At 38.7% G+C, this 24,452-nt stretch overlaps 1 protein-coding gene and 1 pseudogene across 1 annotated transcript in view; both read right to left on the minus strand.

Annotated features, from left to right (window-relative positions):
* Brd7 (bromodomain containing 7) overlaps positions 1 to 24,452 on the minus strand; it is a 42,934-nt gene that overhangs the window by 17,899 nt on the left and 583 nt on the right. Inside the window, exons 2-5 of the mRNA XM_023703544.1 lie at positions 24,154 to 24,382; positions 11,737 to 11,866; positions 11,356 to 11,413; positions 8,340 to 8,484 (exon numbers count right to left, since the gene is read on the minus strand). Of these exons, the coding sequence (XP_023559312.1) occupies positions 8,340 to 8,484; positions 11,356 to 11,413; positions 11,737 to 11,866; positions 24,154 to 24,382 (562 nt within the window). The remainder of the gene's footprint in view (positions 1 to 8,339; positions 8,485 to 11,355; positions 11,414 to 11,736; positions 11,867 to 24,153; positions 24,383 to 24,452) is intronic.
* Positions 16,434 to 20,233, minus strand: LOC105743831 (annotated as a pseudogene).

Genomic DNA, 24,452 nt, shown 5'->3' on the forward strand with positions numbered 1-24,452 from the left:
TATAGTATTCTTACATAAAAAACCCCAACTATATTTTCTGCTTAGAAATTAAATATTTTATTTTAAATCCTGACTGAAAATTGGGATGTTAAATTATCATAATATTTCCTGTTGAATTCAAATTAGTTCAGCAAAAATGCTGAAACATTTATCCTATTTTGAAGTGTTTGGACACTATCTCAAATTAAGTATAATGTGCAAAATACAGTAAAAACATGACAATGTAAAATAAGCTATATACCTATAGGGAGTTAAAACCTGAACTGGAGAGTTCAAATTATCAGAACTATATTTTTGGTTTTAAGTATGTGTATATGTTGAAGCTTTTCATGATTAAGACACTTTACATCCATAAATGTAAGAGTAATTATGTGAAGGCTTTACTACCTCAAAATGCTAATAACCACAAAAACTTGAACCCATATACTCCTTCAAATTCAAAGTAAAAACAATGAAGTCACTTTACTTAGGAGTTAGTAATAACAGCTTAGAATACTTAAAAAGAATGAAAAGTAGACTAGGCAATAGATCATGAATTCAAGGCCAGTGTGGAATGCATAAGATGACCCTTTTTCAAAAAAACTTGAGAGGATCCACCCATCTCCCTGCCCTCGGTCCTCTCCATGTGTTTAGAGTCAATAAAGGCTTTCCCTCCCCATTTCTGCTTTTCTGCTGCACCACCACCGCTGCCGCCATCGCTGCTGCTTCTAAAACCTATCAGTTTTGGTGCTGTGACCCAGAACGGTTGAGTAGTGTGGCTCTCGGGGCATCCCCTGCCTCGGTTTTGAGCTCCCTCACTGAACTGCTTTCTGCTTCCACTTTTGCCTCTGCCGCATGCCGCTGCTAGCTCGTATCCAACACCAGCCAATCATGTTCCTCACTCATGAGCCCAAAACTATGGGGGTCTTGCTTGTCTTTCTTCTCGTCTCATCTCGAAAATCGTGAGCTCATGTTGGGACCCACCATATTCCTCGGCCTTCTGGTCCCCGGCTCCCCACTTTTTCTAGTGACAACTGATAAAGTGGGTGTTGGCCTTTTCTCTCTCATACTCACTCCAGGCTAAAAAGTGATGGCTTTTTAGTGGGAAGTGGCGTCTGCCCTAATCTTCGGCTCATGTTAATTCGGCCACCATGGGAAATGCTCTTCCCATCCTTCAAAGCAAACACTGCTGAGTTGTCTCGTAAAGAACCTCAGCACCCTCAAATTAGAAGGATATCTCAAGCCCAAAATAACTTTTCAATTCTATTATCGCAACAGCTAGAAATCCCTTAAAAGCCTTTGTTGACTCTAAAAACACATCCCTCCCACCTTCTTCCCTCTGCTGTCCCAATGTATCCGCCAGTCCTACCCTCTCCACCCCTCTGGTCCAAACTCTGTCTTGTCTCTTCTGACTGCATCTCTACTTACTCCACCCTCTGCAGCAACATCTCTGCCCTGTTTCTGCTTCTGGTTCCCTTGTGGATTCCACTGCCTCTCTCTCCTCCTCCATACTGGAACCTCAGGTGCCAGCGTTTTCCCCTTCCACCTCTTCTCCTCCCGTGGTTCACATCCACCCCCCATGGTTCAACCTCCTCCCAGTGCTCTAAAAGCCTGTGGCTGCCTGCCATGTGGCCAGCCACCGCCATCTTGTGGGCCATGTGGCTACCTGCCACCACTGTGCAATCACACCCTCTATGAGGTCAGAGCGTCAACTCGCAGGGCTCCATCACATGAAGAGCCACCCCCATTTTTTGCGCCATGTGGCCATCTACGGCCACCATAGGGTCGTTCCTCCTATGATGTCCGGGCACCAGCTTAAGGCACCCCATCACATGACAAGCCACTGCCATCTTACATGCTGTGTGGCCATCCACCTCTCTGTAAGGTCACTCCTGTGACATTAAACACTGCCTTGCGGCAGCTACATGACGGGTCACTGCCATTTTCTGGGCCACGTGGCTAGCCGCTACCATGTTACAGATGCTCTTGTGATGTCAGAGCACCACATTTTAGTGCCTCATCACATGATGGGCCAGCCCATCTTGCGGCCTCTCCTTGGTATACAGTAACTATAAATGAGAGGTTTTTGTGTTTTTTAAATTCTTACAAGAGATCTCTGTAAATTGACTTACAAAAGTTCTGACTAGTCTCTCTTCATAATTACAGACTTAAAAAGGTCATCATAGTTTAACCTGGCCAGGAATATATTTGAGTGCACTCTTATTTTATAAAGATGTCCGTGTGTCCTGTATGTACTTGTTTGTTTTTATGTCATTCTGTAAACAGCTGTTCCTTTTTATTTGCACTCTAAAACAAACTTGAAAGCATGCTTTCTCCTGAGTTACCAGCTGGTCTAGGTAATATCAAAATTAATTTATAATTAAATAAAAACCATTAAAATGGGGAAGATTGTTGGACAGGACTCTCGATTGATGAATAGAGGGTGGCCAACCTTTGTTCATCAATAGAGAGCCCCCAATAATTTGGTCATTGGGTAAAAGACAAAGTTTTTTCAGTAACTGAAATAAGGTTTTCTCATAAAAGATGCTTAATATATTAAGTATACTTATGCCTTCTAAAACACTGTATGCTACAATATAAATTTTCTTTCCGATTTAAACATATGCCTTTTTCTTAAGCTTCAGGTATTTATAGTAGGTTCCCATCAAGCCAACATGAGGTCATCAGCCAAATGATAATTTTCTAACTAAAATTTATGTGATATATATCCTATGTATGTGCTGTTATATTTAGAGATGCAAGTTCCTGTCAAGCCAACATGAGGTCATCAGTCAAATAACTTTATAACTAAAACTTATGTAATATGTATCCTATGTACATTTAAAGACGCAAAAACAAAATGGGAATTTCATATGACTGTTATGCTATACTGCTATGTATGACTATTGATGCCAAATGATCTGTACAAAATTATATAACTGTTGTCCATAAACATTTTACAGGGGTTTAACTGCTAAAATGCCCATGGTTGATAAGAAATAATAGTTTTCTGGTTATAGTTTATATTTCAAGGTACTTGATACTCAGATAAATTCTAATAATCAAGTGTATTGCTCCAAACTAAGTATACTGATATAGACCCAGATTCTCTTTAAGGCACCAATTACTATTGATTCCTATTTTATATTCCTATCTGTTCCTGACGTTCATGCCAAACCAAAAAGACAAATCTCGGCCCTCAAACTCCACAGGAAAACGTACTTAATCTAACTTCCCATGTCTTCAATAATAGAGATCAAAATTAACTATATATACTGCCAACTTTTGGCTGTGACACTCGGGACTCCCATCAAAGCAGGACCTTGACAAGGTAATGCTGAGCTTAAACAATGCTGCCACCCGAGCCAAGTGCGGTGAAGAAGGACACTGGGCATGAGCCTGCCCCAATCTGCAGCCATCACTGGGACATCTACAAGCTTGAGGGTCACTGGAAATGCGACTGCCCTGTCCGCCAGAGAGCGGACAAGTCATCCAATTCCCTGCCCTCACAGGAAAACTCGCTACAGCCAAATCCATATACTTGACCTACTTGGTCTTGCCACTGAAGAGCAACAACAGAGCTTGGGTTCCATGGCCCACATCGAGGCACCTTTGTCGAGTCCTGAGTTTCACTGGCTATCTCAGGTAAAAAAACTTTCATACAGGGGGCCAGAGATGGCTCAGTAGAATAAGTGTTTCCCTGGCAAGCACAAGGGCCTGAGTTCAATCCCTGGTTCCGCAAAAAAACCCAAAACCCAAAAACCAACCAACCAAACAAACAAACAAACAAACAAAAAAAACTTTCTTACTGACACGGAGACCACATATAGTGTTCTTCCTGAGTTCTAAAATCGTTGTATTAGCTCTAGTCTCCACAGTGGGTGTTGATGGCCAACCTCCATGACCCATTCAGACAGGCCCATTCCATGCTAACTTCAGACACTGTTCTTCACTCATAATTTCCTTGTGATCCCAACATGTCCTATACCTCTCATGGGGAGTGAACTCCTCCAAAAACTCAAATTCTCTCTTACCTCTCCCTTTCCCCTCACAGTGTACATCCTACAAACCCAACCTCAATGTACAGCCAGCTCCTCCCTCTTCCCTTGTTGACCACATACTCTGAGACACTTCCAGTCCTACTTGTGCCACAAATGCTATTCCTAGACTAGTGTGCCTCAGCAATCCCACAGTGTTTCCGTACATTCCCCATACCCAATAGCCCCCAAACACCAAGAGACTCAAGCCCATCATTCTCCACCTCCTCAATAGTTTCCTTAAAAGTATCCACTTGCTATATAATACCCTCATTCTTCCTGTACTCAAACCCAATGACCTCTTTGCCTTCTCATAGACTGATCCAGACACTCTCCAATTTCAAAAGCTCACATGGGCAGTCCTACCTCAAGGGTTCAGAGATAGTCCTCACTTCTTTAGCCAACACCTTGCTGTTGATCTTGAGATCCTTGATCTCTAGCCCAGCCACTCCTTCAATATATTCATGACCTCTTCCTTTGATCCCCCTCTCACGCCCTGGCCCTAAGACAAACACCTACTTTTCTCAATTTTCTGTCAGGACCAGCTTATACAGTTTCTCCCTCCAAAGCTCAGATAGCTTCACCAAAAGTCAAGTATCTAAGACCCTCACTCCCACTACTCATGCAATCACTGCCCACCACAAAAAAACAGGTTTTATCCTTCCTTGTTTTAGCCAACTTCTTTCATCTCTGGGTTCCCAATTTTGCTTCCCTAGTAGAGCTCCTATATAGAGCATCAAAAGGTTCCCTGTGAGAACCCCTAGACCTGACTGCTCCTATATATCTCTGCTTTTGCAAGGTACAACAAGCCCTCCTAAGGGCCCCAGCTCTCTTTACCCAAACCAACTCAGCCCTTTACCCTACATACTTCTTTTCAAAGTCACAATACAGTGAGCATTTTACAACATAAAAAGGGAACATCTTTTTAGGCAGTAGCCTACCTTTCTAAACAACTGTAGACAATACAGTTGGTAGATAGACCCATGTCTCCACACAAACACATAAAGAGACAAAAAGTTGACTTTAACAAAATACAGTTGTGTTATAGTACTACAGATGGCCTTGACTCCCTTTCCTCACATTGATGTCAAAAGCTAAAGATCAATACTCCTCCTCTTCAACATGGTCATGGTAAAATGACAGAGATTATAGACGCCCCCCCCCGTTTCCCTTCCTGTGTCCTTTAATTATGATGACATGTACTCATAATGCTGTCTTTTTAAATTTTTCTCAAGGTCTCTTCAGTATCCAATGTGAGCCGTCACTAATTATAAACTTCTAGTCCTAGCTGAGACTCCTGGCACTAACTTCTACATGGGCGTGAACCATCATCCTGTCAACTCCCCTCACCCCCAAAACGACAACCCAGTTCAGCAGGAAGCAGTCTAAGAGACACGTCGCCCCCATTATAACAATCAAAAGATGGGAATGATAGGTTATGGCCCTAGTAAGAATTACTGAATTATTATGGTGGTCATCTAATATGGCTGAAGCCCTTAAAACAACAGCTTACCTTCCCAATGACCACTTCCTCCTCCTTCCCCACTCCAGCCCTGGGTACAACTTTCTTTGACCTTTTCCTCCCACACAAGGAAGCCTCCAATCAGCTCCTTACACATCACTAACCCGCCCCTCAAGCTCCGCCCCTGGCAGAAGTCGGTAAAGTCTCAGGCTCCTTGTCTCAGGTCAGAGGATCCACCCATCTCCCTGCCCTCGGTCCTCTCTGTGTGTTTAGAGTCAATAAAGGCTTCCTCTCCCCCCACAAAACAAAAAACCTTAAGTATATACAAAAATAGACACAGTCATAATAAATTAAAAGTGGGTGAAGAGTATGTGGATTCTAAGTTCTGGCCAAATCTCTGCTCAGGACCTCAAAGCACCTGATGAAAACTATAGTTAATCCTCAAGTACATACACAAAGAGATAAATTCTTAAAAACCTCCATTCCATCAAGAATTATTAAATATATACTTGAGGAAGTAAGACACCAAATAAATGTCTATCCATGTCAGTCACATGGTTGTAAGTGGCAAAAGTACTGGATCTTTCTAATGAGAAAAATGTGAATGTTTTTGTGGTACTGGAGACTAAGCCCAGGACTGTGCACATAATAGGCAAGCACTCCATCATTGAGCCTATTCCTAGCCTGTTGTATTTTGTGGAGGTGGGGGCCGAGCTCAGGGCCTTACTAGCTGGCTATATCCTCAAGCAAGGTAACATTAAGATGCTTTGTATCTCAACTGCAACCTGGTAAGTTCTACTTGACTTGGTATAATGGCATTCTGATCACTCCAAAAGCTGAATCGACACACTTTTCCTACTGTGGAAAACTCCAAAGAGAAATACTAATTCATTTCAATTATAAGAAACCTTAACCTCCTTAAATACTCACAGGACACTCTTATATTTTTTATTGTTACCACAGGACAAAGATCAGAGAGGAACTGTTCATAAATAGAAAAAAATTCCAACCTGTGAAATTCTTTTCTATTAAGCAACAATAAAGTTTGAAATATGCTGAAATAAATGCTTCTAGCCTAATTTTCGCCAGATGGATTGAGAAAAGTTTCCATTTCTCTAAAACAGAATATAATTCATGCTTTGCCAAATAAGTGAAATACTCCCTATATGCTCAAAGAAAATCATGTGATGGTGTTCACTGTAAGTTTTGGTTGATTTGGATGTGGATGAAAAGGGAGATAAAGTAAAAACAATGTTTCTATCATCTTTTCCTTAGGATCAGGTGAGTACTACCATGTTTACATAGAATAAAAGTAAAACAGGTATTTTCTAAAGCAGTTATATTTGTGATGATTTATTGTAAAGGTAATTATTACACATATGGTTTCCTCTCCCCTCCCCTCTCCTTTTTGGTGGTAGTGGGGACTGAATCCCTGGATCTTCACACTGAGTTACACATTCCAAGACCATGTTTTATTTTGAGGTAAGTTCTTGCTAAGTTGCTAAATTCCCCAGACTGGGCTCAAACGTGCAATCTTCCAGAGTCAGCCTACTAGAATGCTGACATTACAGGAATATGCCACAATGCCTGACAGTTCCTTTTCTTTGTAAGATTTTTTTCCAAGCTGGCCTTGAATTTGCTATGCAGCCTAGGCTGGCCTCAAACTTGTGGCTATTCTCCTGGCTTGGCCTCCTGAGTGCAGGGACTACAGGGCATGTCATCATTCTTTGTAAAATTAACACCCCAAGTACCCCTGAAACCAATATGTACCAAGACTATTTATAGATGGAGAAAAAAACCTTCAACTATAAGCCTAGGCATGTATATTACTTTGGAAGATGTTTTTGTAAATTTTTTTAAATTGAAGAAATTTTTCCAACAAATACAGATGATGCAAATTCAAAGCAAAAGACTTTTTATCAAACAAGAACATTAAAAACTTAAAAAAAAAAATTTTTTTTTTGTAGTGGTAGAAATTGAGTCTTGAACTCACAGCTTATGCATATATGGAAGTGCTCTACCAGTAAGTTACATCCCTAGCTCTAAACGTTTCTTTAGTATTTCAGGACAAGCCAATTTATTTTATTTCAGAAAATATACCCATTTTATATGTCTAAATATGAGGAAATGAACTTAATTTTCATTAAAATGTCAATTTTAAGCCAGATGTGGTGGTACATGCCTGTAATTCTAGCACTTTGAGAGGATAAGGCAGAAAGATGCAAGTCTGAGCCCAACCTGTCAATGTAGTCAGAATCTGTCTCAAAACTAATCAGTTTTAATTTGTATTGACTTCAAGTTAAAGACAAAACATTTTTTCATTTTAAAATTTGAAAACAAATGTACAACTTGCATAAAACTCAAATATCTGTTAAAAGCAAAAATAATAAATAGGGGGAACCTACTTTCCAGGCCCCCATCTGTCCCTAAAGGAAGTTTTCTTTCTCTCAATAAATTCTTCCTACTCTTAATCTCCCTCGTTCCTATAATTCATTCTTCTATTTTAGAGAACACAAACTCGGCATTTTGGGCTTCTGGCAGGTTGAGATTTTCTTTCCACTGCAGGTATCCCTATAATGGACTGTAATGTGACTATGAACCAGAATAAACCTAATAAATAAATAAACACAAACAAACAAACTAGCTGGCTTATTTCATCAGAGTTTCTACTGCTGAGCTCATAAAAGTATTCTAAAGTACAAAAATAAAAAGGCTGATAATAACCATTATCAATACAGATATTTATATTTCTAACAAGTTTGTATATAAAGGACTGAAGAGTCTATCAATTTAATTAAGATGTAGGTAACCTTGTATCCTAACTCAGCGTAATCACATTATAAATAAATAATCATAATTACCTTTAATTCTTCTATGGACTGGTAGTCATTGTTCTTGATCTTTTCTTTCATGGTACTAAAATCCATTGGGTGTTTAATGATCATGGAGTAGCCAGGAGCAATAAAATCAGTCACAGGAAATGAAAAGAAAGCACTTGGGTCTTTTCTGTCAAGATATGCAAAAGACAATGTTATGTCTTATTTTTATTACAAATAAATCTACTGGTTTAGTATAAGTCGGAAGAAAATCTTCAGAAGTAGTATGAATTTGTAGTATGTTATATTAACATGTTTTTCACTGAAAACTGCAAAAATGATTTTCAAAACCAGTCATTATTTGGTAATAAGGTTAAGGTATTTTACATATTACCTGTACCCTTCAAACAGAAACTAATAGTAAAACATGCAGTCTAATTAAAACCTCTTTTACACAGGGAAAAAGAGGAAGTAAAATAAATAAGACCTGCTAACCAATGTTTTAGCCTTTGGGAGATTATTTACACACACACACACACACACACACATGCACAAACATGCATTTTTTTTTTTTTATCAATTATTAGGAAAATAGCAGAATCATTATGAATGCACATTCACAATCTTCTACTGCTTTTGTAATTAATAGGCTTGTGCTCTTAATTAATCATGGATATAAATTCTCTCATGTGTACATGGTGACGTCCAAAACAGTGACATTAAAAAGGTCTAATATCCTAAATTAAACAAAACAGCCACTGTGCTCTTTCACAGCTGCCCACTCTGTCTCACTCTTTCCCTACCTTTAAATGGCTTGCCCTTGCTCTGCAGAGCTTATTTATTTCCCTACCTTTAATAAACGTTAAAAAATTACAATCAGGTGGGGTTGGGAAGACTCACCCTAGATCAGTAGTGGCAAACCTATGGCATACATGCTGTGGACAGCTGCTTCTCATCACTGAAGTGCTCACCATCACTACCATGGACACATCAAATCAGCATCTCTTAAGAAAGGAAGGTAAACACCAGGCATTGCTATTTCCAGGGCTGAGTTCTGGTTTGGTATTTGGCATTTACTATCTCCAGTATTGTCACGGTTGAGAATCAGGTTCTATATCACTATGTCACTAGAATGAATTTTCTGCCTTATGAAAAGTATACCTGAGCATATGAAAGTTTCTTTTTCCAAATAATAAGAATGAATTTTCTGCCCTATGAAAATCATACCAGAGCATACGAAAGTTTTCTTTTTCCAAATAATAGATAATAAAAATGGCTTCTAAAAAAGGAATCAGTAATACTAAAACATATTTATTATGTTGCCTGGCCCACTGGTAGAAATCTGACATATTAATTACATAATCGTCACAAAAACCATTAAGGTAGTGGGATCCTTATTCTTATAGATAAGAATACTGAGGCCCAGAGAGGTAAAAGTAATTTTTCTTGATTATAAATATAACAAAAGGTAAGAGATGGAATCTGAATTTAGTGTAAATATTTCTTTCTTTCACTGGACGATGTTTAAACAGCAAAACTGAAAACCAACAGTATTAAGCCAAAGTATACAGTATGCCTTACACGGCAAAATCTGAGCCATCCATAGTAATTTCTATGGGCCAGGAGACAGAGGTCAGTGGCATAAATGCCTGGCTGGCAAGCACAAAGTCCTGCATTTGATCCTTGGTACCAAAAAACAAAAAACCCAACACCACCATAGTAGTTTCTGTGAAAAACAGTCTTCATCTATGGTGGACCTTTTAAAACTATTTTTTAAGAAAAGTATTTATATTCCCTAAATTTAGTCATTTTGATAGTCTCACCTCATTTTGGTTAAAAATGGTATCACCAAACTTGATTAACTATATTTTTCACTAAGTTTGGCTCTGAGTCTCAAAGATAAAGAACAATCCAATAGCTAATGCCAGTCCAAAGAATGAGGGTCTGGGTTTTACATAACTCCCAAATGTTCTTAACAATGCTACTGTCTTTGGATACCTCAACCTTATTTCCTTTTAGGGTGACGTTATTAAACTCTGTTCTGGTCTTACATTACCAAAAATAAACGAAGCTAACCAAAACATTCTGTAGTTGTATCTTTTAGTTGAGATAGAATAAATACCCAGTATTTACTTCATTCCTTTGGGATAACTAATGAATGAAATGTCATTTTCTCAACTACTCTGAAGACCATAAAAGAAGAGGCCAGCAACTTCTGATCTTAACTGCAAAGCTGAACATGTGCTGGAGATTAGACTACTCTAGAGACTTTATTTTAAGGACTATTTAGGATGTCTCACTTTAAGATATAAATATAATACAATGAAGAGAAAGCTCACTTAGAATTCATGCCCTTGATTATGCATCTTGTGATGATAATATGCTTGAGTTAAATATTCACATTCTGAATAAAGAGGTATCATAATCAATATTTTATTAAAGACTAATGTATTTTTTTCTCTTTTTAAGAGGTAAACATTGGTTTAATTCACACACTGAAAGTTTTTAAGTCTTTTTTTTTCCTCATCAGTTCTGAGAATTAAACTGTCTTAAACATGTTAGGTAAGTACTCTGAGCTACACCCCAGCCGACGATGAAAGTTTTAAAATGGATTTCTGCATTTATAAGACAAGAATTCTATTTATGGTATTTTTTCCACAATTAATAACTGGGTAATACTGTCATCATGGGGACTGGACAAATATACACAAGGTACTTCCATCTATTAGCAAAGTGGAAATAGTTGTACTATTAGTCCTGGGTTTAAAGTTTTAAACATCAGAAATCACTTTAAAAAAGGAGAAATTTGCCATTAAGGGTATTATGTAACACACTTCAAACCGCCAGTTAAAACAAACCAAGTAAGAACATCTAAAAATCAGCCTCTTAAAGAGCACTTCTATTGCCAGCCAAAATATTTGCCATCCACTTTAAAATCAAGTGCATTTGGATTTAGGCCACAAAATGTGGTTTTAGATAATCAAAATTAGAGAAGTGGTTTGGATTCTTTGAGGTTAGGATTTCAATTTCCACCTTATAAAAACATTGTAAAAATATTTACCTCTGCAATTGTCTCATCAGTTGATTTAAAGCTTCTTGAAGGGGTGTCTGTTCTACTTCTAAAACAAAGAAGACAGGAAAAGGGTGTTTAAAAAGGAATATTCTAGAGAGTACTATTTGGCTTTCATTCTATATGACTTATCTATATCCATTATTTAGTATCTTATACAGAAATTCCATTTATTTTAAAAATACGTTGAAGATTGAGACTATCAATTAAAAACTGAAGCTAATGTAAAACTCTTATGGAGTAAGAGAGGAAAACAAAATACAATTAAAAAATCCACTACAAGTCCTCTAAAATCGGCTAAAGCCCAGTCACTTTACTAGCTATAAGAACTGCAGACTCTTCATTCAAAATAGATAATTCAGTTATTCCAACCTTCTTGTTTGGCTAAAGAGCTTGTGAGAGGCTTCTCAGGAGGCAAGTCTAATCTTACAGGGGCATGACACTGAAAGTCTTTTTCTGCCTCATTCTCCACACGATCTCGATCTCGCTTTCTTTTATCCTCCTAAATAAAACAAAGGGAGATAACTTAGAAATATTTAAGAATCAGTATCCTTAAACTCATGAATCATTTAATTTCAATGGAAAGAAAATAGTCTTAATAAAGAAATCTTAATGTATTTTACTGCCATCTACTGGAAAAGGAGAGAAGGACCTGTTCATAAAGCAAAGTATTTTATGCTAGATATAACCAACTAGAAAAACGGTACTATTTACAAAGCAATATAACATACCTAGGACTAACTATATTAAAAGATACCCATGACCCTGTAGAAAAAAATATGAAGAATTTTTGAAGGCCACAGAAGACCTGAATAAATGAGATATACCATGTTCATGAATTAAAGGACAGCTCTCTCTGAAGCAATCAATAAATTCAGTGTAATATCAATTAAAATTGTAGAACAGGATTTTTCATGGAATTTGACAAGTCAACTGTATGGTTTATTCTGAAGAGTGAATGACTAAGAACAGACCAGTTCTGGGAAAGGTCACAATAAGATAATGTGACTTAGCAGCTAGTAAGTATTCAAATCAAGGAACAAAGTGGGCTGGACATGAAGACAGACATATAGACAAAAAGAACACATGAGAGAGCCCAGATACAGGCTCATGCACATAAAAAAATCTTGCTATATTTTAGAGATGTTATATAATCAATGAAAATGTAATGTTGGACCAACTACTTATATGGAAAATAAACGGTAAAATTAGATTTCTACTGGGGCCAGGGAGATGGCTCAGTGGAATAAGCGCTTTCCTGGCAAGCGCAAGGGCCTGAGTTCAATCCCCAGTTCCACAAAAAAAAAAAAAAAAAAAAAAAAAAAAAAAAATTAAGCTTTCAACCTTGTGTAATGTTCAAACATAAATTCCAGATAGACTTAAATGTACAGAGCAAAGTGTTAGAACTTCAGATAAATAGTAAAGAATCTTTGAGACACAACTGCAGGGATTTTCTTAAAGACACAAAAATAAATATTAAAGGAAAAATCTGACAAATCTGACATTAAATTTATAAATTCTGGTGCCTCGAAATCGATAAACCAAAATAAAAATCTAGCTAAAGACTAAGATAAAGTACTCAAAATACATCCACAAAAGTATTAACAAAGATTACACAGAAGATCTATAAACCCATGTAAAAAGCCAAAGAACATAAAGGAAAATGAGTAATGGATATATCACACGTAATTCATAGAAGAAATCTGAAATGTGAAACATGAAAAGTAGCTCAAGCTTTATAGAATTTAGGGAATTATAAATTAAAAATCTAGAAGACATTTTATATTTCTCTGGCTGGCAAAAATAAAAATGAAAGTGTCTAATTTTAGCAAGAATGTAGTGTTACCTCTTGTAGATGGGGGAGAAAATAGTCATTAGGAAAGCTATTAGCATGATCTACTAAAGCCTGCAGGACACACTCTCGCAGCTATCCCCTCCATGCATGTATTCTAGAACAATAGCAGCGAACCTATGGCATGCATGCCTCACCTGGCTGTTGTTATTGAAAGCTCTAGCAGGTTCACCATCATTACTCTAGAGAAACATCCTTTTGCAATACAATATACATAGAAACGTGTATTAGCATAACAAGTAAAGTACTGTTTTAATTAGTTAAAAAAGGAGTAATTCATTGCCATATAAAAACTGAGCAACACATTATGGCCTATTCATATGGTCAGTAAAAAATTAATCAGATTTTCATTGTATGTTAAAAATATGAATATGTTATCAGTATGCTTAACTCAGAAACACAAAGTCTAGAGAAAATGGTACAGAATCATCTGTTCAAAGATCAGTCGTTTGAAGTCTGAAAATGTATATTCTTTTTTTTTTAATATATTTTTTTAAATTATTTATTTATTTTTATTTATTACATTTATTTATTGTGTGTGTGTGTGGCCAGCTCAGCCCACCAGGGGGCGGGGCTGGCTGGCATGTGGTGCTGGGGGATCGAACCGCGGTCCCTGTGCTTTGCCAAGGTTGTTTCAAGTAGGTGCTTTAGACCACTGAGCCATCTCTCCAGCCCCTGAAAATGTATATTCTTTACAGAGTCTAAAAATAGGCACGCATGTAACATACACCTAATTCAGGAGAGAGGTTCTCTCTAGGCAAAGAGAAGAACAGGATTCTGGAAGAGTACACAGGGTTCTTCATCTATGTTTCTACCCTCATTTCTTTAAAAAATAAAATGAACTGAAGGCATAATGTTGAGATCTGCTGAAGTTGGATGACAGGTAGCTTTGTGGCAGTTTCACTGTTCACCGAACTTTAACTTCTTCATGGGTTTTGCCATGTTACTCAGGACAGTCTTGAACTTGTGCCCTCCAGTAATTCTTCTGCCTAAATCTCAAATTGCTGGGATTATAGGCACAGCCTCCAAACCCATCACTTGTATTCACGTAGTTTTGAAATGAAATTGTCCAAATAGCTGCCTACTTTATGCTCATGGGAATTACAACAGGATCTTATTGACAAAAAAGGGGGGGGGAAGTCCTTCTTTTCTTGGTTTATATCTTATTTTCTATCTAGAAATTTGCCAGAAATACAAATTCTGAGGTCCCATTCTTGTTCTCAAACTTCCATGTGCATCAGAATCATCTGTTGAATACATGACGAGGCCCACTCTCCAGAAGTACAGACCCAGCAGGTCTGCTTCGTCTGAGAAGGTGTAATTTTAACAAATTCCAGGCCCCGTGAGAGCTGTTGGTACAGGGATCATACTTTTAAATTAGAGAACCACTAATGTAGAGCTCTGCAGTGTATCTGTAATGGACGTAAAAATTGCAGGGAGCAGTTTTAAACTGTACTCATCACGCATTTGATCTCAACTCTTACTACTAAATGGTGTTTGGTGTCTGGTTTGTATAACCTTACCACATATTCTTTAGCAACTAATTCTTTGGGGGCCAGTCAAATACCTCAGTGGATTAAAGCAACTGCAAGCAGGCACAGGGGCCGGGGTTTTGATCCCCGGGCCTGCCGTGCTGGCCCTGCCACCAGAGCACACTGAGACAGTGATTGAGACTGGGTATGGTGGCGCATGCCTGTAATCCCAGCTCTTGGGAGGCTATAAACAGGTGGATCACTATGAGTCCGATCTAGTAGTGAGACCCTGAACACTCTGTAGACCCTTCCCTAAAATACAATAAATGAATACATAAATTTCTAAAAAAAAAAGGTTTTTTTGGAAAGTCTGTCTCTTTTGCCCAGAAAAGCATACTCGAATCTTCTGCAAATTGGCAGGTTTAGAATTATCTGTTCTATGAGAAAAGACTCTCAGAACCAGATTCTTTCTCATTAGGTGTGAAATATGAAGGACAGTTTGAAAGGCAATTTTCACTTTGCACTCTATCACATAGAAAAAACTCAAACCAGGTGCCAGTATCAAGAGTCAGCAAGCTTTTTTATAAATGGCCAGAGAGTAAATATTTAGGATTTACAGCTCATAAAGTCTGTCATAACCACTAAACTGTTGCTGTACAAGAAAACAGCCAAATAATAAAGACAGTTTGCTGACCTACAGTCACCTACACACTGAACTACTGTGATGTTTGGCAATGCACTCACATTCACCAGACCTCTTTATCACCGGTGAGGTGCAGATTTAAGTGCTGATTACAGGTAAGTAATAAATGAGCACCAACAAGATGATGCTTAAATGTGGACATGAAATAGAAACATTGAAAAAGTATGTAAAAATGGTATAGTGTTTCTGAACCCCCCTACCTGGTAACCTCATTCTCTTGGCCTGGTCTATATAATTATTACTCCCCTACCCCTATCCCATTAACCCAGGGCCTCTGCATTGAGCTACATCCCCAGCACTTTTTCTCCTTCTTCCTGCTTGAGCTTTATTAAAATAGTTTAAAGTGACATTTCTTGTTTTCTAAGACTTCTGTTGCTTTTTTCCATCTGACTTAAAAACTGATTACAACAAATGAAACAATTGATACAGTATCTTGGTTTCTGTGAAAATGCATTTCTCTGCAATTCCTGAAAAGCTTCAAATTATGCTGAGATCCAATGTTTACTCTGGGCTTTAGATTTAGTCTTTCAAAAACTGTGTTCTAAGCCTCTGACATCCCCACTGCTATGCCCACCACCAACGCTGTGGTGAAGGTGTTCAATCTAGGCGTCTATCTTGAGTTGTCTCTCACAGGCATTAGTGCATACAATTGTCTTTTTGTTTACTTCCAGCAGCTCTATGTTCTAGGAGGGCCTTATACAATGTTACTCAATGTTATTTAATAGCTACTGAGGTCAGACAATCCAAGGCTTTCATGCTAAAATTAAAGTTTTTTAAGGAAGTTCATAGATACTTCCAGAATTGACTTAATCTCCTATATGGGAACATACCTAAAGAAGTCCAGGGTGGGCTTGTGGTCTCCCAATTCTTTCTATTTGTCAATCTCTATTCACCAGTAGTATGCAAGGGGGGTTCTTTAACAAAGTATCACATACAAAAACTCTACCAAACTACACAAACTTTTTTTTGGTAGCTAAACAAGAAAAAAAATTTTCCCCTTCCTTTTCCCTTTTATATGGCAGGTAAAGCTTACTGGCTCTGGAGTGGCCTCTATTTGCAACCTTTGGTAAGGGAGAGGGATTCAGAGAAAATAATAGCCATCAAACAGAAAAAGGAGGATGGCAAAGGAAAAAAATTAGGCAGTACTAATCGTTCATTCCTGTGCAAGATGCTCTCACTCAACACAGTGCTAACAGTTGATTTCACTCATCTTAGTTGATGGCTATATGACCAGTCTCACCACACCTATAGCATTTCACTTTGGTGCAGTCTGTCTCAACGTGTCTCAACATGCCACAAGAACAGCACTTCTGTTTATCTCAAGGTCAGTCTCAATTCAGATGGCTTGGTTCGCTACAGCTGCAGAAGCACTGCTCTCACTCAGGCTCCATGCAGTCCTTGGCAATGTGGCCACCTCTATTGCAGTTAAGGTGGGAGTCTTCCTGAAGATCATAATCCTTGGCAAGATGTCCAGACTCACCAGTGGTGACAGATGTGTGGAAGAGATGAGGAAACAAACTAGAAACCTCTTCCATGGCTTTTCATTCCATGACCATGGCCTCCATCACTGGGGCATTCCTGGGCCCAGTGGGCTGGTTGTTTACACTTGAGGCACTCATTGCTGCAGTTACATCTTCAGCATCTCAGAGGACCTGCAGTGGCAGAGGCTTGGACGCAGGCAACTTGCAAGGCAATTTTCAGGGTTCCTGCCTGCCTCACACACATTCTACACATGGACCCACAAACACTGCTTTGTACCTACAACACTTTAAGAAATTTATTTTTATAAGGTCTCAATAAGCTTCCCAGGCTGGGCTTGCACTTGTGAGCTCAGCCTCCCAGAGTGCTGAGAATACTGGTATCCACCACCATGGCCTGCTTCTTTCCTAGGAACTACTTAAAGTACAGCAAAATAATAGCATCTTCTGGGTGAGTCTGAAAAAAATTCAAACACGTAAGGTGGAAACTACCCTAAACTGAATGAGGATACTGTAGCATATTACTGCCAGTTGGTGATCAGGGGAACTAGCTTCTAGTTTACCAACATGTGACCTTTATTTTTAATAAGCTACGCCACTACTTTAGTCTCAATTCCTCATCTACAAAAAAGAGACTTTGATCTCCACCAAAATTCTCTCACTAAAATGTCAATACTAACTTTCTAATTTTCTTTTTTATGATTCAGAATCCTACTGTGGATGTTGCTTACAAAGTAACACAGACATAAAGCTAAGTGTGGTGTCTCATGCTGTAATACCTGCACTCTGGGAGGTTGAGGGAAAGTCCAAGCTCAGGCCTTCCTGGGCAACTTGTTGAGACCTTGTCTCAAAAAATACAAAGGGCTGAGGGTGTAGCCCAATGCAAAAGACCTGGTTCAATCCCCAGTATCAGGGGTTAGGTGAGGGGAGGTATAAGCTCAAATTAACATACAAAATATTAGTGTCATTTTACTTTAAGTAGCTGTTTTAGTCACTTTCTCTTTGCTGGGACAAAACACTTGACTCCTATAACTTAAGAGAGTTTTATTTTGGCTTAGTTTCAGAAGGTTTTTCCCATGGCCGGCTGGCTCCAAGGTATGGTGGAAGAAAGATGTCATGGTAGCTAGGAAACAGATTGAAAGAAGGATCTGGGGAGGGACATATACCCTTCCAAGCCACACCCTGGACCTAGCTCTTCCATCCAGGTTCCACCTCCTTCCTAATAGCACATTCAATTATGAACTAATGAGTATGGAGTCCCCAGTCACCTTCCACGATCCAATCACCTTCCAAAAGCCCATCTCTAAACATATGAGGCTTCTGAAGAACATCCTAGACCTAAACCATGATAGTAACCAAAGAAGAGTTTACAGTAGGCATATAAAGTAGGTTCGAATCCTGGCTTTACCACATATAGTAGTAACAAAGTTATGAGATCATGGATAAATCACATAATTTTTTGAAGTCTAATTTTTTCATCTTCAAACATAGTCAAAGGACAATTTGGAAGATTAAATAAGACAGTGTATGTGAAAATTTAGCATATTTCCTAGTATACAATGGACACCAATTCATTCAATAAACTGAGGCTCTATTATAGGTGAGTCCAACCTATAGTTCATGGGTTGGCTTGCCTGAGTCATACTACTGTCTCGTGCCATTTATAAAACATCTAACGTATTTAACACATCTAAGTAACAAAACTTCCTTTATTTTTAAATATTTTTATTGGGTGATATACTTCAGACTTATTAAAGTATAGAAAGGCTTCTATGCTATAGAAACATGTAAACTAGAGTTGAAAAGAACTCAGTGGTTTAAGGGTGGAGGGAGTGGGTAGGATAATATTCCAGTCAGAGGAAATATACTATGTGAATGAAGGCATGAGGCAGGCAAGAGGAACAGTGACCAAGCAGTATCAAGGAGATTTCTGTACAACCCACGTTCATAGCAGTATTACTTCTAATAGAAGGTAGAAGAAAGCTAAATGTGCATCAACCGATGAACAGATAAGCAAAATGTGGTATATGTACACAATGGATTATCACTCAGTGTTTAGAAAGGAAATTCTAACATACCATACTAATAACGAGCCCTGAAGATACTACGCTAAGTGAGATAAGCCAATCAGAGTAAGACAAATACTGTCTGAATCCACTTACATGAGGTATCTAGAAGACTCAAACTCACAGGAACAAAGAAGAATGGTATTTGCTAGGGAAAGGGGAAAAGGGATGAAAGTGTTCTAGAAATTGGCTGCATAACCTAATACTGAACTGTATACTTAAAGTTGGTTACGGTGGTGAATTTTATGCTATGTATACTTTACTACAAAAGAAGAAATTAAAAAGACAAAAGAATAAATAACTATACCAATTTCATAGGATTATACTAAAGAACAAAGTAACATATTGAATGCACTCAATACAGAAAGCAGTAATGTGTTATGTGGTTAATACTAGTAGTTACTAAAGCACTTATGTAGGTTTTTAGTAATCAATGAGTATGATCATTTCAGGTAAAATGATTTTATAAACACAACTTTAATTTTTATAAATCACTGTTTTAGCAACTTAGAGAATTTTATCCCCTAAACCTCAGTTTTACTAAATTATGCTCTATTACTTAACCAAATGGTATGAACACCTTTTCACAAACTGTTCTTTTACCTTTTATATGCTATGAAAATATGTGACTTGAAAATGCAAGGGTGAATCTTAAGGAAAAGATAATGATACACAGCAAGAATTAATCCAGCATCCAAATACTTTGCCAACTGCTCAGCAACCAAATATTTTAGGAAAAAAAATTCTGCACACTTTCAAAGGTGTTATCTAAGTTATGGACTGGCTAACCAAGGAATACAGTACCCTTAATGCTTTAGTTAGCATTAAATACTATTATTCTACAGGAAGAAATACCATTGATCCTACTGTACTTACTGGATCATTATAAACTAATTTTGTAAAGGTCTTTCTAAAAGATGTCAGTTATATGACACTTCTGAAAAGTTACAGCATTTTATATTTGCATGCTTCTCCCAAACAACTTCTTTCCCTAAGTGACAGGGACTAGGAAAAGTAACAGTGTACCATGCTAAAATGCTCACATACCATTCACTCTCTGCAATTATACATTTCCCAGTGCCACTAAGGTGGCCACGTGAGCAGGTTCTGGCTGATGAAACACAGAAAGAACCCTGTATGCCTTTTACAAGAACAGTTTAAAAAGGAAAAGGTATCCTTTTTCTTACGGCCTTTTTTCAGCTCACTGCAGGGAACTGAGACAAGTCACCAGCTCCTTAGAACCACACATCCTCCAGCCCTTCCTAGGCCAAACCATGTCACACAGCTGACCTGACCATTGACTCCCCAAATCCTTAGAGATCCAATACACAGTTCAAAGAGGCATTCTACTATGAAGACTCTTTCCCTAGACAACAGAAGCAGAAAGAACCCCTCTAAAATGCCCCATGTGGCAAGAAAAAAGGGACAACTCAGAGTGCTTCTGTGAAACCAATGACACCTTAGAACCTAGAAATGTCCCATTGTTCCTAGTTCTCAGTCTTAGAAAACTGGGACTTCGGGCCCAGTCATTCCTTTGTCATGCAAATACCTGCTTTGTAAGATGTTACAGAGGAAACTGGGTATTAACACACCTTAGTTCTAAATGATTTCAAAATATGATTGTGGCTTATAATGAGAGACACAGGAACCTGTCTAGAAGAGATCTTTATCAAAACATACAAAAGGGTGTAGTAGGTGTACTACAGCATTATTTAGAAGAAAAAGTAGTACTAAGTATGGTACATCCATACAGCTCATTGCTATGTATTCAATAAAAAGAATGAGAAAATTGATAAAGTAAGTGAAGACTATGAGTTTTTCAATGGTGTACATAGGGAACTAGCTGCCAGAATTAAAACCAGAAGTGGACAAAAATGGTTAATTCTAGCTAACTAATAGGATGGCAGAAACAGAAACACAGAAGAGGCAGGCATGGGGGTGCACATCTATTAATTCCAAGCACTCTGGAAGATGAAGGTAAGAGGACCACAAGTTCAAGCCAATCCCATGTAATTTTGGGATTTAGCAAGACCCCATCTCAAAAAATGAAAAAGGCTGGTGATGTAGCTCAGTGTAAAGGTCCTAGGTTTAATCCCCAGTACTGCAAGAAAGAGGACAAGAGAGAACAGAGCATGGAAGAGGTCAACATTTGGTAAATGAAAGGCTAATGAAGGTGTTCAGAACAGAGAACAAGAAACTGCCTATACATCATGAGGGGGAAGCCCAGGAAAAAGAGCTAAAATCCTAGAAGCCTGGAAACACTCAGAACTTGGACACAGAGGAGTCACAATTTGTAGACTCTGAGATGTCAAAAGTGGGGTGAGATGTAAGATGAAAGCAGGGAATGAGATGGTAAGATCTTTAGCACCCTTCCCTTGGCTGACTCCATAAAACTGGTGTTGAAGTAAAAGTCTCCCATGAAGAGAAGAATTTTTTCAGGAAAAACTGAGACACTCAAAAGAAAATATCTGTAAGGTACAGCACAAGGCAGTTCATCAGCTCTTTGGACGTGTGTGTGTGTGTGTGTGTGTGTGTGTGTGTATTTACTTTTTGTATTTTAAGGAAGGGCCTAAGGGTGCTCAGGGTCTCACTACTAGATCAGACTCGTAGTGATTCTGTTTACAGCCTCCCAAGTGCTGAGATTACAGGGGCTTGCCACCATGCAGTCTGAATCAGTCTCAGTACACTTGGGGCGGGGCCAGGATCAAATCCCCCGGCCCCTGTACCTGCTTGCAGGCGCTTAATCTGCGGTCCTGGACCTGCATATTTAAAGACAAATACAAGACAACAATATGCAATCTATTAATTATCGTAACTGTCCTACTAACCCGTTTTGAAACTATCTTGCTATTTTTCTCATTAAATTTTTTTTTTAATTTAAAAAAAAAAGACAAATAGACAACTAACAGACATAATTAACATAAAAGAGATCAAGCAAACAAACTGAAGAATTTAGAGAAAATACAGGAGAGAAAATGTAAGAAAACTAGGGGAACAGTTTAGGAGCCTAACATCCAAATACCAGTGGTTCCCAAGACAGAAAACAGAAGGAAGCAATTTATTACAGAAACATTTCAACAGCTCCAAGTTGAAGACCTCAGTATCTATTACTAAGTAGAGCACTTGAAACAGGAGGAAGATCCTAAAACTTTGAAGAAAAGCCAGGAGTGGTGTGGCACATGCTTATAGTCCTAGCATTCTAGAAGGCTGCGGCAACATGATCACAAACTTGAGCCCAGCCTGGGCAACTCAGTGAGACCCTCTCAAAAAAAAGGAAAAAAAAAAAGAAAAAAGTGGGGGCTGGGGATGTAACTCAGTATATACGCTCTGGGTTCAATTCCCAGTACGAGAGACAGTTTTAAATGGCAAAATGGGAAGACAGAAGACAACAGAGCAAAACCCTTAAAAATTTTGGGAGAAAATAACTTTTTTTTTTTTTTTTCAGAACGGGGGATTGAACTCAGGCCCTTATGCTCACCAGGCAAGCAATTATTCTACTGAGCTATCTCCCCAGTCCAGAAAATAAATTTCAATCTAAAATCCCATACTGACTCTAACCATTAACCTATATAGTGGATCTACATAAGGATGTAGATCCTTATGTAGAAGATTTTCCAGCAGGCAACAATTTATAAAAATCTACTCATGCAGGCTTTCTAAAGACTATATATTCAGAGGTCATTTCTATAGTATACATGCTTTCTTAGGAAGTTCCTAGAGTGAATACTGTAAGAACAAGAGAGTAAATGAAGAAAATATGGGATCCAGGAGATAAGCAAAGGGAATCCCAGAAGGCCCACAGCATGAGATGGAGGCCATATGATGATGCCTTAAACAAAGAAAAGGGCAAATTATCTGAGAAACAGAACTCAGACAAGTTTGTCAAACACAGAAGTTTGGGAAGAATTAGTAAGCAAAAATAAAAGCAATTAACTAGCTGGCCCAGAACATACCTGTATTTGTGTACTGTACTTATCTCTAGTGAATAATAAAATAACCACTAAATACTGACTTAACAAGTTAACTGTGATGCACCTCTACTGTGAGAATGGTGTAGGGCAAAGTGCGGAGAGTAGAAGAATACTAACTTAAATTGTTCTTAACAAGATGCCAGTAGAAGATACTGTATAAGCCAATAAATCACTAATTTGTTTTTTTTTTGTTTGTTTGTTTGTTTGTTTTGGTGGAACCGGGGATTGAACTCAGGCCCTTGTGCTTGCCAGGCAAACGCTTATTCTACTGAGCCATCTCCCGGCCTAAATCACTAATTTGGAAACGGAGATAAATAAAAGTTTAGGAAGTAAAAACGACATAACATTGTAGGAGGCTGGTGTTTTAAGTCTCGTACTTTTGATTTTAAAAATTACACTCATGAATAACATTGCTAATAACAATTTAAAAAACTAGAAGAATTAGGGTGGAGAAGTCTTTTTAAAAAGTTTCATGTGCTTTTGTATCATGACAAGTATAAGAAAATGCACACATGCTTTAATCATTTAGGAAAGAAAAGGGATATTTATACATGTCACAGTTTAGCCAAAGGAAATAAAAACTGGGGCAGAAAGGCACAGATCTGGAGTAGATACACCTATGCTATTTAACAAAACAAAACGTACAACCCCAGCCTAGGGAAAGACGCACCTTCAAGATGCGGTAACTGGCTTCAGTAACTCACTTTGTGACAGGTTACTTTTGGGAAGTACAGATTTCTAAGGTAATTCCAGACTACATATGTAATCACCTTTGGCAGGAAAGTTGGGCTTGCAAATCGGGCAGCTCCTTACCCTTTCCTACCCAATGTAAATGGTTAAGGAAATGCCTATTTTTATTCCCGGTGTTACTGCAGTTTCTAATCCCATTTTCTCTTCAACAGCCTCAAACTTCGCTTTAAAAGATGAGTTATTCGATATACACTTGGCCTTGTATCTCTTTCAGAATGCCAGCAGACCCTACTCCGTTTTGAAACGACTCCCTTTGACAAAGCCTGAACTCCGGGCATCACTTTCCACCCTCTCTGGGCGCCGCTCCTGCAAACCAGAACTTGGCTGGTTAGCCGCAAGCACAACTGCCTCACAGCGCACGGAAGGACTCGCCGAAACTCACAGGTGATCCGCGTCCCGCCGTCCCGCCCCTCCTCAAGCCAAGGCCGATTTCGGCCGGCTTTCGCGTCTCCCTGGACACAAAGACCACAGCGGCTAGGCCACGCGACCACCTTTACCTTCACTCGTCTCCGCTTTCTCCCCTTTTCTTCCCCAGGCACCTGCTTTTCTCCTTTTTTCCTCTTTTTCCGCTTTCTGTCCTTGTGTTTGTCATGCTCGTTTTTGTCCTCGAAGAGACTCGAGTCGTGTCCGGAGCTCCCCGTGGACAGCTCGGTGACCTCGTTCCCTCCCACTTTCAGGACCAACTTCAAAGGCTTCTCCACATAGTCTGGAACAAAAACGGGGCGCCTGGGTTACCGGAGGGCCTCGCCGGGCACGCCACAGGCCAGGGCGCCGGCCTCCCGAGCCCTCCCGGGAC

The sequence above is a fragment of the Octodon degus genome, unplaced genomic scaffold (genome assembly GCF_000260255.1).
Source record: "Octodon degus isolate 3935 unplaced genomic scaffold, OctDeg1.0 scaffold00173, whole genome shotgun sequence".
Taxonomy (NCBI): domain Eukaryota; kingdom Metazoa; phylum Chordata; class Mammalia; order Rodentia; family Octodontidae; genus Octodon; species Octodon degus.